General features: G+C 34.9%; 1 protein-coding gene across 6 annotated transcripts in view; it reads left to right on the forward strand.

Annotated features, from left to right (window-relative positions):
* Positions 1-13,850, forward strand: part of MIA2 (MIA SH3 domain ER export factor 2) — a 102,659-nt gene that overhangs the window by 7,925 nt on the left and 80,884 nt on the right. For 2 of the 6 annotated variants that reach the window (XM_069486667.1, XM_069486675.1), the window contains exons 4-6: positions 2,917-4,138; positions 8,755-8,973; positions 9,078-9,178. In XM_069486667.1, coding sequence (XP_069342768.1) covers positions 2,917-4,138; positions 8,755-8,973; positions 9,078-9,178 — 1,542 coding nt within the window. Of the gene's footprint in view, positions 1-2,916; positions 4,139-8,754; positions 8,974-9,077; positions 9,179-12,784; positions 12,877-13,850 lie in introns of those variants that run through there. The other 4 variants (XM_069486723.1, XM_069486734.1, XM_069486683.1 and 1 more) reach the window with 3 other exon arrangements.

Consider the following 13,850-nt stretch of genomic DNA (forward strand, 5'->3'; position numbering starts at 1 on the left):
GGATTGTGGTGATGGTAACACCATTGTATACATTTGTCCAAACTCAACAAATTATATACATTAATTATGTGCAGTTTTTGTGTTTTTTTTTTTTTTTTTTTTAGACAGGATCTTCTTCTGTTTCCCAGGCTAGAGTGCAGTGGCATCATCACAGCTCTGCAACCTCAAACTCCTGGGCTCAAGTGATCCTCCCACCTCAGCCTCCCGAACAGCTGGGACTACAGACATGTGCTACCACGTCCAACTAATTTTTCTATTTTTTTGTAGAGACAGTGTCTTGCTCTTGCTCAGGCTGTTCTCAAACTCCTGGCCTCAGGTGATCCTCTCACCTCAGCCTCCCAAAGTGCTAGGATTATAGGCATGAACCACCATGCTCTGCCCGTGCAGTTTTTTGTATACCAATTATACGTCAAGAAAGCAGAAAAAAGTATGCTGATTTGCAAATTAAAAATAAAAATCAGTGCCTCTGAGAGGCCTTACATGATGACTTTAAAGAAATTATTGCTTTTTGGCCGGGCGCGGTGGCTCACGCCTGTAATCCTAGCACTCTGGGAGGCCGAGGCGGGTGGATCGCTTGAGGTCAGGAGTTCGAGACCAGCCTGAGCAAGAGCGAGACCTCGTTTCTACTAAAAATAGAAAGAAATGATCTGGCCAACTAAACATATATATAGAAAAAATTAGCCGGGCATGGTGGTGCGTGCCTGTAGTCCCAGCTACTCGGGAGGCTGAGGCAGTAGGATCACTTAACCCCAGGAGTTTGAGGTTGCTGTGAGCTAGGCTGACGCCACGGCACTCACTCTAGCCCGGGCAACAGAGTGAGACTCTGTCTCAACAACCAAAAAAAAAAAAAGAAATTATTGCTTTTTAATCACAGCTTCTTGTTTATTTCCCCTGTAGCACTTATTGCAATTTACAATTATTTTTTTCTTTTTCTTTCTTTCTTTTTTTTCTATTTTTTTTTCTTTTTTGCCTCGGTTTCACCATCCGTAAATCTTTTTTTTTTTTTTTTTTTTTTTGAGACAGTGTCTTGCTCTGTTACCTAGGCTAGAGTGTAGTCACATCATCAGAGCTCACTGCAGCCTCAAACTCCTCGGCTTAAGTGATCCTCCCACCTCAGGCTCCCAAAGTGCTGGGATTATAGGCGTTAGCCTCCTCGCCTAGCCTACAATTAGTTTTTTCTGTTGATTACTGTAGAATTCCAGTACCTAGTGCAACACAGGCACATAGTAAGCACACAGATGCCTCATCTTCTTATGTCAGTTCCCTGATCCCTTAGCCCTCAGCTGTCATAAAAATAAATAAATAATAAGTTCCCTGGGAAAGGGACACCAAGATGAATCTTTCTATCCAAGAAGTTTACTGAGAAGTACTCTTGGGAATAATACTTGTGAGGAAACAAAAGAAAGCACAGCTGGGCAGACTGAGAAGTTGAATTGTGATTCAGTTGCTACAAAGTCTCAGTTGATTCTATAAGAAGCCCTGAAGTTAGGATGGCCCTTCAGAGTTGTCCTAAGGCAAAAGGGTTGGGCCTTTTACCCCTATAATACTAGCTGCCTCTGCGGTAGTGTAACTTTGGGCTGGGCTAAGTTAATGTTTACTAGAGACAGTTAATATTCTAAGTACTTGTCTCATTTAATCCTCAGAACACCCCCATAAAGTAGGCTCTGTCATTATCCCCCATTTTACAGATGAGAAGACTGAGGCATAGAAAAGTTGTACAATTTACCCAAGGTCACAAAGTTAGTAGATGGCAGGGTCAAGAGTTGAACCCAAGGGTTTGACTCCAGAGTCTGTTCTTAATCACTCACTAGATTGCAGTGCCAAACACATATTATAAAATTACAATTCTGAAGTTTAGTTTTTAAAACCCTGAACTTTATTCTCATTTCATAATGGTAATATTCAAAAAGCAGCACATATCACTATTTCTAACTTTTAAATTAAAAAAAAATCTTCATCATTTTTCTTCTTAATAATTTGGTTGTTCTGTGAGAAGAGCAGGAAGATCCCCACTTCCATTGGCTGTATGCAACATCTCAATAAAATAAGTCCAAATGTTTTAGTGCAATCTTTACCGGTCTTCATGGTTTAGAGCCTGTGGTCTGTTTGAACTGTAATCATATGCTGTGCAATTTCCCTCTGCCTTAGTCCATTTGTGCTGCCATAACAGAATACCAGAGACTGGCTAACCCATAAAGAAAAGAATTTATTTCTCACAGTTCTGAAAGCTGGGAAGTCCAATATCAAAGTGCCAGCATCTGATGAGGGTCTTCTTGCTGTCTTATCCCATGGTAGAAGGCGAGAGGGCAAGATAGAGAAAGAGCAGGAGGGGGCTGAACTGATCCTTTTATAAGGAACCCACTACTGTGATAGTGAGCCCACTTCTACAATAATGGAATTAATCCATTCACTCTGCCCTTATGGCCTAATCAGCTCTCATTAGGCCTCACTTCCCAACACTGCTGCATTGGGTATTCAGTTTCCAACACATAGTTTGTGAGGACATATTCAAGCCATAGCACTCTTCCTCAAATCACTACATACATGCATGTGCCAAGTCAGCATACTCTCAGGAGGTATAAGATTTTGTAGATATGCATGCCTTTTCATCAGAGTTTATTTGTAATATATACTCAAAGCATCGATTGTCTCTGCTTCTCAGATTTTTCAACTATTTAATAACAAATAAACCTTAATGTAAAAGGAGTTTTATTTTCATTTAGGTTTAGATCATTAACCTTTAGAAGTCAGCTGTGATACAAGTGTTTGAGATTAGAAGATTTGATTTCAGTTTTTGATCTGCTGTGGAGCTAGTTGTGTAGTCTTGGGAAAATCAAAGTAATTCATTTTAAATGACTCAGGGAGAAACAAGGAGCTTTAGTGCATTTATGTCACTCATATTTTTTTTCCTTTTAGGAATCTGACTTTCTTTGTCTTCTTGGAGCAAGCTACACATTTGAAAATGAAGATAGTGAGTTAAACAGTGATAATGGTGAAAATATATACACATATGAAGAAGATAAAGACCAAAAATTTAGTAAACATGAAAATGATTTTCAGATAGAATCTGGATTTTATGCAACTTCTGAAAGTACTTTGTTTGAAGACCAATTCCCAGCATCAGAGGCTCCTGAGGATATCAGAAGTACTAGTGAATCAAAAGACTGGGAAGAAGTAGAAGTTGAAAGAGTAGAACAGGATCATATTCCAGAAGAGGATCATGTCCCACTATCTTCAGCTATGCCTGAAGTAACAGGATGGTTTGGATTGGGAAGTGAACAAGCTGAAGAGAAGGCTTTTGAATCAGTAATTGAACCTGTACAAGAAAGCTCATTTCACAGCAGAAAAATAGCAGTGGAAGATAAGAATGACCTAGAGGAATTAAATAATGGTGTGCACAAAACAGAACAAAAGAAGGAACCTGGATCAGAACTTGATTCAGTGCCAAAGAAACAATCTGAACTAGCCTCTGAGTCAGAGCATATTCTTAAACCTCAGGCCACTGGTTGGTTTGGTGGTAGATTTACAAGGTATTTAGGGTTTGGAGATGAGGATACAGAACTTGAATTATTGTCCAAGGAAAGCAATCCATCACTACAAGATGTTCCCAATTCCATATCTGATGAAGAAGCCACAGTTCCATGTACAGAAATATTAACAGAAAAAGAAGATATAATCACAAATGACAGCTCAATTCTCAAGCCAAGTTGGTTTGATTTTGGTTTTGGTGTACTGGGCTTTGCCTATGCCAATGAAGATAAAATTATATCAGAAGATGGAAAAAATGAAGAAGATGGTAGAGGAGATAAACATGAACATCATACAGCAAGTGAATTTGACCCTTATAAGGAACAAGAAATACAAATGATAAAAATTACGGAAACAGAGGATCAAATAGATAAGAAAAGAGTTTTAGAGAAAACAGATGATTCTGATACCTTGCCATATTTGAAAAAGTTCTTGTATAACCCTTGGAGCTTTCAGAACATTCCAAAGGAAACAGAATTGTCGTTTCCCAAACAGACATTGGATCAAAATAATGTAGTTGAAAATGATGAAACAGAAGAGGTTTCAACTGAAAATTATCCCATAGATAACATGAAAGTTATGATGTTGGAAAGCAGATACAGTGAGTCAGGTTGGTATGAAAATATCTATAATATAATTTATCTTATTTTTTAACAATTTATTTTTAAGTGTTCTTTATTTTTTTATATATTTTTATTGATACATAATAAGTGTACATATTCATGGAGTACATGTTACATCTTGATAAAAGCACACAACATATAGTGATCAGATCAGGGTAACTGGGACATGATTCACCTGAAACATTCATCATTGCTTTATGTTGGGAGCATTTGAAAACTTCTAGCTGTTCTGAAATACAATAAACTATTGTCAACTATAGTTGCCCCATTGTACCACTGAACATCAGAACTTCTTCCTTCTATTAAACAGAATTACCCCTTCACCAACATCTCTTCATTACCCCTTCCCACCACCCTTACCAATCTCTAGTAGCCACCATTCTATTCACTACTTCCTTGAGATCAATTTTTTTTAGGTCCCATATATGAGTGTGAAAATGAAATATTTGTCTTTCTGTGCCTGGTTTATTTCACTTAAAATAATGTCCTCCAGATCTATCCATGTTTCTGCAAATGACAAAATTTCCTTCTTTTTCATGGCTAAATAATATTCCATTGTGTACATACATCACATCTTTTTTATCCATTTGTCCCTTAATAAACCCTTAAGCTGATTCCGTATTTTAGCCATTGTGAATTAGGCTGCAATAAACACTGAAGTGCAAATATCTTCTGGTTATATTTTATGTCTTTGCCTCACCCAAGCGAGGTTTAGAGGCATGCCTTTCCCCTCTACAGTGCTCACTGTGTCTGTGACCCTTAGTTGTAAGTTTGTCCCCCCCAACTCCCGAATCCCTGGAGGATATTACTACCCTGTGAGCATCACAGTGTTGATCAGTTAGTACCAATTTGACGGCAAGTATATGTGTAGGCTATTCCTCTGATCTTGTGATACCTCACTGCGGATAATGGGCTCAAGTTCAATCCAGGAAAATATAAGAGGTGCTAGATCACTGTCGTTTCTTATAATTGAGTAATATTCCATTGTATACATATACCAAATTTTAGTAATTCACTCATGAATTGACGGGCACTTGGGTTGTTACTCTGGAACTTAGATCTTAATATTATAAAACAAAATATCAACAAAAAAAGAATGATTGGCAATCTATTGATGTTCCAAGAAGACATTAAGGTATTTCACAATAAATTTTAATTTTAATCAAACTATTACTGTAAATAGGGTTAAATTTAAATAGTGCGCTAAGGCATTTTTTTTTCAAAAGCAATTTCTGTTCCTTCTGTCTATCTCTATGCCCACCTCTGTCCCAGAAACAATAATTTCCTTTTTTTTGCTTCTAAAGTAAATCTTTTTAGTATTCACCTCTAGTTTTTGAAATAGAATTTTTATATTCTGCTTTGATTCTTCTATTTTAAATAATGTCTATTGACTTCCTATTCTGGTAGATTCACACTCATTTTTTATCTCATTTACACCTTTCTAATAGAACTATATTTGAATGGTTTTCTTAGAAACCTAAACTAAAGGAAACTTCAATAATTCAAAATAGTCTTGATTCTTAAATTGCAGTTTGTTCTAGGTCTGTAGTTTTGATTTGTTTTGTTTTTCCTAGGGAGAACAATAGTAATGTGGGTTTTCTTTAACTGTACAAAGTAATAAGGAAACTCAAGCAAAAATAAGGTAAAAAGTTTTCAATTTTCTCCCGTAAGGCTCTCAATTCTGGGAGTTCAACAGAGGACAACAGAATAGAGCACTACAAGAGGATACTTCTAGATGTCCAAGTATCGAGCAACTCCCATCATTAAAAAACATGTGGATTGTATTTTAAATAAAGAATTATGTAATATGACTTTCCCACATCTCTATCCTGATGTCTCTATGAAGAACAGATTAGAAACTCGGCAAATATTGACCAATAATACAGAAGTAATTAAACCCCAGAATGACAGAAAACCTTCATAGGAAGAAGCCAACAAGGTTGCAACTCAGGAGGAAATACATTTCCATTAGAACCAGCCAATTTTCCTGAACTTCCAGAAATATATGTAATACTTTAATATTCCCCAAATTATGAGCTCTCTACTTGATCAACATCCTCAACCAGCATATAGATATTCAGATTCTAATCCTTTTCCAAATAAGAAAGGTGCAAGTGTGATGCTTTTTATAACTAAAAACATTAGAGACCTAGACTGTCCAGGGCTAATTAAAAGAAAAATTCTCTTGTTCTAAACTTGTTAGGTCCTAAAGGAATATTTGTGACAAAGCAGATCACAGTAATTGCAAAGAAGATGACAGACTACAACAAAACAAAATGAAACAATATCAGGTCTAAAAATACAGAAGATTCAAAAGATTGATATATAAAAATATTTTAGAGCATAATTATAGAAACTTGTAGGCATCCTGAAAATCATTTTACTAAATTTTATTTAGCTGGACACAGTGGTGCATGTCAGCACAGTAGTCTCACCAACTTGGGAGGCTGAGGCGGGGGGATTTTTTGAGCCCAGGAGTTCAAGGTTGTAGTGTGCCAAGATCACACCTGTGAATAGCCACTGCCTGCCAGCCTGGGCAAGATAGGGACATAGTGAGACCCTGTCTTCAAAAAAAAAAATTTCATATAATAATACTGGGAGAATTTCTAAACTTGGTAAATAGCTAAATGACAATAAGGCATTCATACAATTATATCTGGTTTTGAGGAACTTTTATGAAAATATTCAGAGATAAAATAATTTAAGTTTCAGAAAAGAAGATATGTCATATATAAATAAAGTGGGCTATCCCAAAACATTACCATTACTAAAAACACTGGAGACCTAGACTGTTAGAGACCTTTTCATTAATGAAATGAAAAGCAACCTGGAATCATACATAAATTTGTTTTAAAAAAGGAATCATAAAAGAGGGATTTATATAAAGCCACAGGACCTATTTTCTGGATATTAGAGAAATGGCTAAAACAGTCAATCTTTTCAGATAATTTCAGCGATTCTTTCAGGGAATAACAAATGAAAACTTGCCTTAATTAGAAAGCATGCATAAGAAAGATGAATCACTGATCTTGATTTACTGTTTGTGAAAGGCTGGAACTTGAGATAACCACATTTACAGAAAAATTAATATGCTGATATAGGAATTTACAAAACAGATAAATTGGGGAACAGTTATTTATATTACAATATTAATAACTATTTTACAAAAGGACTCCAGTTGTGCTTATATAATTAATGAGTTTCTGAAGTACAGTTAAATGTTAAGAATAATTATTTTATTTGACTTAAAATTCTGCTAAAAAACAATTTCAAAGAAAGGTATATTTGTATGTAATGTAAATCTTTTTTCTTTCTTTTTTTGTTTTTTGGCTTGTCACTGATTAACATAATGTAAATCTTAAGCTTAGGTTTAAGTCATGTGAAAATAATACCTAAAACTATAAATAAGAAACTTCTATGGAGAATATTCATTTTTATTATTATATATTTATTTCAAATGCAGTTTAAAACAATATTTTCGAAGAATCAATATAGCAACATATAAATTTGAGTATAATTATTGCCTTTTTCTCTAATAGCATTAAACATTATTGTAGATCACTATGTGAGTTCTGTACTTACAATAATCCCACTGTATTCAGACTCCTGATTTGATTGTTCTTTTAAATATTAACTCCACAGGTGGCATTATTAAATTACTCTATGTGTTTGCTCAGTTGGGACATTCATCTTTTAAACAATGCTAAATAAGTGACATTGTTAAAGTGCTATGTTAAGAATCATATATTTAAAGAGCAAAATTAGACATTAAATAATTCACTTAATATTGCTTTTCAGGACAACACTGATACTTCTTTAGATATTATATCTTCTTGGATAATAAATGTATCTGACAGGAATGAAATATTAAGGGGATCTATTTATTGTCTTATTCTTATAAGTTTACATAGTGCCACAGATTTGTTGACAGTTATGTTAGTTTTTTATTTTGAATAATTTTTAGGACAAAACAGCAATGTAGAGAATAGAATTGTATACAGTTTTTTTTTTTAATTCTTCCTTGGACAAAGAGTAAAGACTATGTGGTAGGCTGAATAAAGCCCTCTCAAAGATGTCCATGTCTTAACCCCCAGACCATGTAAGTATGTTATTTTACCTTATTCTTGTGGATCCAATATAATTACAAAGTTCTTTATAAGGGGAAGGTAGGAGGATCAGAGTAAGAGAGAGAGAGAGAGTTTGAGAGATTAGAGATGCCGCACTGCAGGCTTTGAAAATGGAGGATGGGGCCATGAGCCAAGGAATACAGGAGGCCTCCACAAAGTAGAAAAGGCAAGGAAATAGATTCTCCCCTAGCCTCCAGAATGAATGTAGCCCTGCCAATACCTTGGTTTTAGGATTTCTGACCTCCAGAACTCTAAGAGGATACATTTGTATTGTTTAAGCCGCTAAATTTGTGGTAATTTATTACACCAAATGATAGAAACTAATACAGGGTACATGTTTTAATGTATTCTTTCTCTAATGAAGTGTCACAATGACCACAAAGGTTCAGAGAATGACCTGCATAGAAAACAAACAGGAAGCCCACAACAAAGCAAGTATTTTAAAAAAAATTACATTTCTCTTTATTTATTTGCAGATATGGTCTCTAAAATAGAGTCACCTGTGAGAATTCATGAAGAAGTACATTTCAAAACCCCATCTTCTAAAAATAATTATGAAAAATCAATACCATCAGTAGATACTGAAGGTCCTGCTCAGGTGGAAATAGATAGATCTTTGGAAAATACCCTGCTAAACAGTCACATGGTTTCACCTGATAACCCACTGTCTACTCGAAATTACATTCCTCAAAAAGGTAAGAAACAGGTTATTTGTTCTTTAATGCATCAATTAAGGAAGAAATTAGATTCAGAACCTATAAAATATGATGTTAACATATTTTTATTTATAAATCAACAGAAGATGCTTCCGAGTTTCAGATTATGAAATATTTATTTCAAATTGATGTTTACGATTTCATGAATTCTGCATTTTCACCAATTGCAGTTCTTACAGAAAGGGTGAGTTGGCCTTTTTAATCTTTTGTACTAATTTTACCTATTTTACTAAATATATGAGTGACTGCAAAATATGTTTGAGTGACTCCTCTCTATATAAAATTTATATCATGTTTCTCTTTCCATGAAATCTTACATGTAACACTTCTCTTTACATTAATGTTTTGTTGCATGGATGTTCTTAGGGAATTTTTAAAATCTTTCCTTAGCCTTTGTTGATCTTGAGCAATGGTCCCCTCCTTTTTAAAATTAAGGAAAATTATACTAAATAAATTAATTCAGAAATAATATGAACTAAAAATGACTCTTAAGCAAATTATTATTGTTTGAATGAAGCTGTGACCTCAAAAAGGTGTAACGTTTGAGAATACAAAAGCAACTAATATCCAAAAATTTAACCAAGCTGTAACTAAAATTCCAAATTCTATTCATTTTTTTATTTCTTGTAAAAATATATATATACATTTTTTGAGACAGAGTCTCACTTTCTCACCTTGGCTAGAATGCAGTGTTGTCGTCATAGCTTACTGCAACCTCCAACTCTTGGGCTCAAGTGATCCTCCTGTCTCAGTCTCCTAAGCAGCAGGGACTATGGGCGCGTGCCACGACGTGCCACAACGCCCAGCTAAGTTTTTCTATTTTTAGTAGAGATGCGGTTTCGTTCTTGCTGAGACTGGTTTTGAACTGCTGACCTCAAGGAATCCTCCTGCCTTGGCCTCCCAAAGTGCTAGGATTACAGGCTTGAGTCACCATGCCCAGCCATTTCTTGTAAATCTTATTAAGTGAGGTATTGCAAAAGGAACCAGCTATGGCACTTGGCACATGGGAGGCCTTTTACAAATATTAGTTCCTTTTCTCATCTACTGCTACCATTCTAATAATTTAGGAAGCACTTTTTAAAAAAATTTCAGGATATTATGAGGGTACAAATTTTTGGTTACATGGATTGCTTTTGTACTGCTTGAATAAAAGTTATGTGTGCCCATCACCCAGATAGTGTACATTGTACCTGTTAGCTATGATTTCACCCATCCGCTCCTCCCGCTCTCACCTGCATGATTTCCATTGAGTTTTGCTTCCATCTGTCCACATGAGTGCTGATTGGTTAGTTCCAATTTAATAGTAAGTATATGTGGTGTTTGTGTTTCCAATCTTGTGATACTTCACTTAGGAGGATAGCTTCCAGTTCTATCCAGATTGTTGCAAAAGGTAATAATTAATTCATTTTTTATGGCTGAGTAGTACTCCATGGTGTACATATATTACATTTTATTAATCCACTCATGAATTGATGGGCATTTGGGTTGATTCCACTTCTTTGTGATTGTGAATTGTGCTGCAATAAACATTCTAGTAGCAAGCGTCTTTTTGATAAAATGACTTTTTTTCCTTTGGGTAAATACCCACTAGTGGGATTGCTGGATCGAACGGTAGATCTACTTTTGGTTCTTTGAGGAATTTTCATATTATTTTCCATAGAGGTTGCACAAGTTTTCAGTCCCAATACTTTTTGTCTTCATATGCCTGTTGTCCATTTGCTCATCTTCTTTTGAAAAGTATCTATTCATGTCTTTTGCCCACTTTTTAATGGGATTATTTATTGTTGTTGTTGAGTTGTTTGAGTTCCTTGTATATTCTGGGTATTAGTCCCCTGCTGGAAGAATAGTTTGCAAATATTTTCTCCCAACCTACAGGGTCTGTTTACCCTGTTGACTATTTCTTTTGCTGTGCAGAAGCTTTTTAGTTTAATTAAATCCCATTTGTCTTCTTTTTTTTTTTTGCCTGTGTTTTTGACGTGTTAGTTATATGTTCTTTGCCTAGACCAATGTCCGGAAGAGTTTTCCCTATGTTTTTTTCTAGGATTTTTATAATTTCAGGTCATACATTTAAGTCTTTAATCCATCTTGTGTTGATTTTTATGTATGGTGAGAGTTAGGGGTCCAGTTTTGTTCTTTTGCATATGGCTATCCAATTTTCCTAGCACCATTTATTGAAAAGGATGTTTTTCCCCAGTGTATACTCTTGTCTCCTTTGCCAAAGACCAGTTGATTGCAGGTATATGGTTTTATTTCTGAGTTCTCTATTCTGTTCTATTGATCTATGTGTCTATTTTTAGACCAGTACCATGCTGTTTTGCTACTATAGCCTTGTAATACAATTGGAAGTCAGGTAATGTGGTGCCTCCAGTTTTGTTCTTTTTGCTTAAGATTGGCTATTCAGGCTCCTTTTTGGTTCTATATGAATTTTAAGATTTTTTTCTAATTCTGTAGGAAAATGACTGGTATTTTGATAAGGATTACATTGACTCTTTGGATTGCGTTGGGTAGTATGGTTATTTTAATATTAATTCTTCCAACCCATAAGCATAGGATGTTTTTCCATTTGTTTGTGTCACCTACAATTTCTTTCATAAGTGTTTGGTAGTTTTCCTTGTAGAGATATTTTACCTCCTTGATTGAATTTACTCCTACATATTTTATTTTATTATTTGGTAGCTATTGTAAATGGGATTCTTGATTTTTTCTCTGAAGAGTTCCTGCCAAATCTAGAAAATTAACAATCTGAGTGCGTCTATTAAGCACCCATAATATAGATTTGGATAGATGCAGTAAATAGAAAATTTGAGCAATTTTCCAGGCTATTTAGGTGAAAGAGTTTTCTTTTCTTCTGCCTAAGTGTTTAAGGAAATTGTTTCAACTTACTGGTAATTTCAGATAGATTTTGTACAGAATGTACTTTCTTTGTACTGTTCAAGTAATAGGAATCAATGCTACTTTTTATCTATTTTACAATTGAGGTGACTCTTTGACTTCTAATATTTATATACTCTTAAGTAGAATGCTTCATTTATTTGTGGAATAAACAATGGAAATTACCCAGCTCTTGTTCATCAGGTAGCTCCTGATTCAATATGTTCTGAGAACAAGTCTTACACCACTAATACAGGGAATGAAGATGTGGCTCAACAATTGTTTGATTTTCTTCCAAAGGACTTGATCTTAAAGCCCGTGACACTGCCTATTTAATTAAATGGGAGTAACTAGTATTTTCAGCTTTGCAATGGGGCCCCTTAATAAGGGGAAATCGGTTTCTAGGTTGTAGACCAACCGTTCTGGTTAGCATATGTCCAGTGTTCTTGGATATTTTCTAGTAGCTGTCACAGACACCAACATTATATGTTCTCCATTTGCTTTAAAGCAGCCCTATATAAGACTGTAAAATCCCATGCTACTTATGGAGATCAATCTTGGAATATTTTTTATATGACAGAAATAGTGTACTCTATATTAATAGAGTATAAAACATTCAGTTTTTTGTTAGTTATCAAATTCAGGATTTTTTTTTTCCAATTGTAGATTTAAGAGGGTAGTGATATGTATGATATTTAAGAAAACATATATACATGCATATATATGTGTGTGTGTGGATACATTTAATAAGGAGTGAGGTCCATGAAATCAGATTATGGGTTGGTAGTCACAACTCCACTTATAGCACCCCTTTACCACACAAGTGTCAAAACAGGATCACAGTGGTGTGGAAATAGAAGAGTGCAGGATGTATTAAAACCTGAAATCCTTCTCAAGGATATGAGGTGGTTAGTAGAACTTTATTTACATGTTAGGATATTTTAATATGAAATTAATATTATCTTAATATGTCCTTTTAAAGAAATGGAATTGAAAGATCTGGAGGAAGAGGTAAGTTTCTATATGACTATTAAGTGTACAGAAAAGAAACTAGGTTTGGACTTTTGTACTGAGTTTGTTAAGCATTATTGTGTTTTTGCAATGGGGGAAACTTAGATTTTTCTTTTTTTATATCATTGATTCTTTTGTCCCTAATCTATGTTTTTAATATTTTCAATGGTAATTCTTCAAAATTGGAATGGGGCACAGAGTGATGGAGAGAGGGCAAAGAGATTTTTTTTTTTTATAAATCCTGACAGCTGAAAATGATTCTGGAGTCCCATGAAAATGTTCAGACATATGGAAGAATTTTTATCGAGTAATACAATGTTCTAATTGAGGCATTTTGTTCTAAGAGTCTTTGAAATTCTAAAGATAAAATTTTGATTATGCTTCAAAATTAAAGTCAAAACTGTTTTGACTTTAATAAACTATTCGAATCTAATTTCAATACGCACTGTATATAAGAAGGTTGTGTAATACCTTGTACCTAAAAAATGGAGAATTATGAAGTGATTTCGGATACTCCCTGATACCGGCAGTTCCTGAAACTCCTTAAGCTGATGTGGCAAAAAAGAAAGAGAGAGCAATTTGAGTTCTGCAAAACTAGGCCGCATTTTAGTCCTGAAAATCACTTGCTGTGAACTTGGGCCAGTTGTTGATTTTTTTATGGCGTATTAGTTCTGTTGCTACAAGGACTTACATTAGGAAACTCTAAGGATTTAAGATTTTGTTCATCTATTAAGTTCTCTTGGGTGATTTGTTTAGGAACAAGAACCTGCTTCTTATTGAGTTGCTTCGTTTAAGACTTGAGTTAGAAGGCAGAATTAGATGAGAATGATTATGCTGGTAAGGAAGACATACATAAAGAGATGGGTTATCCTTTACTCTTAGGTCAACTAACATGGTCTGCGAACAAATCCAGCCCTCGGCACTTTATTCCACGGCCCTAAAAATAGGGTCCTAAATTTAGAGGGCGAGTCTCT

Source organism: Eulemur rufifrons, chromosome 2 (genome assembly GCF_041146395.1).
Source record: "Eulemur rufifrons isolate Redbay chromosome 2, OSU_ERuf_1, whole genome shotgun sequence".
Taxonomy (NCBI): domain Eukaryota; kingdom Metazoa; phylum Chordata; class Mammalia; order Primates; family Lemuridae; genus Eulemur; species Eulemur rufifrons.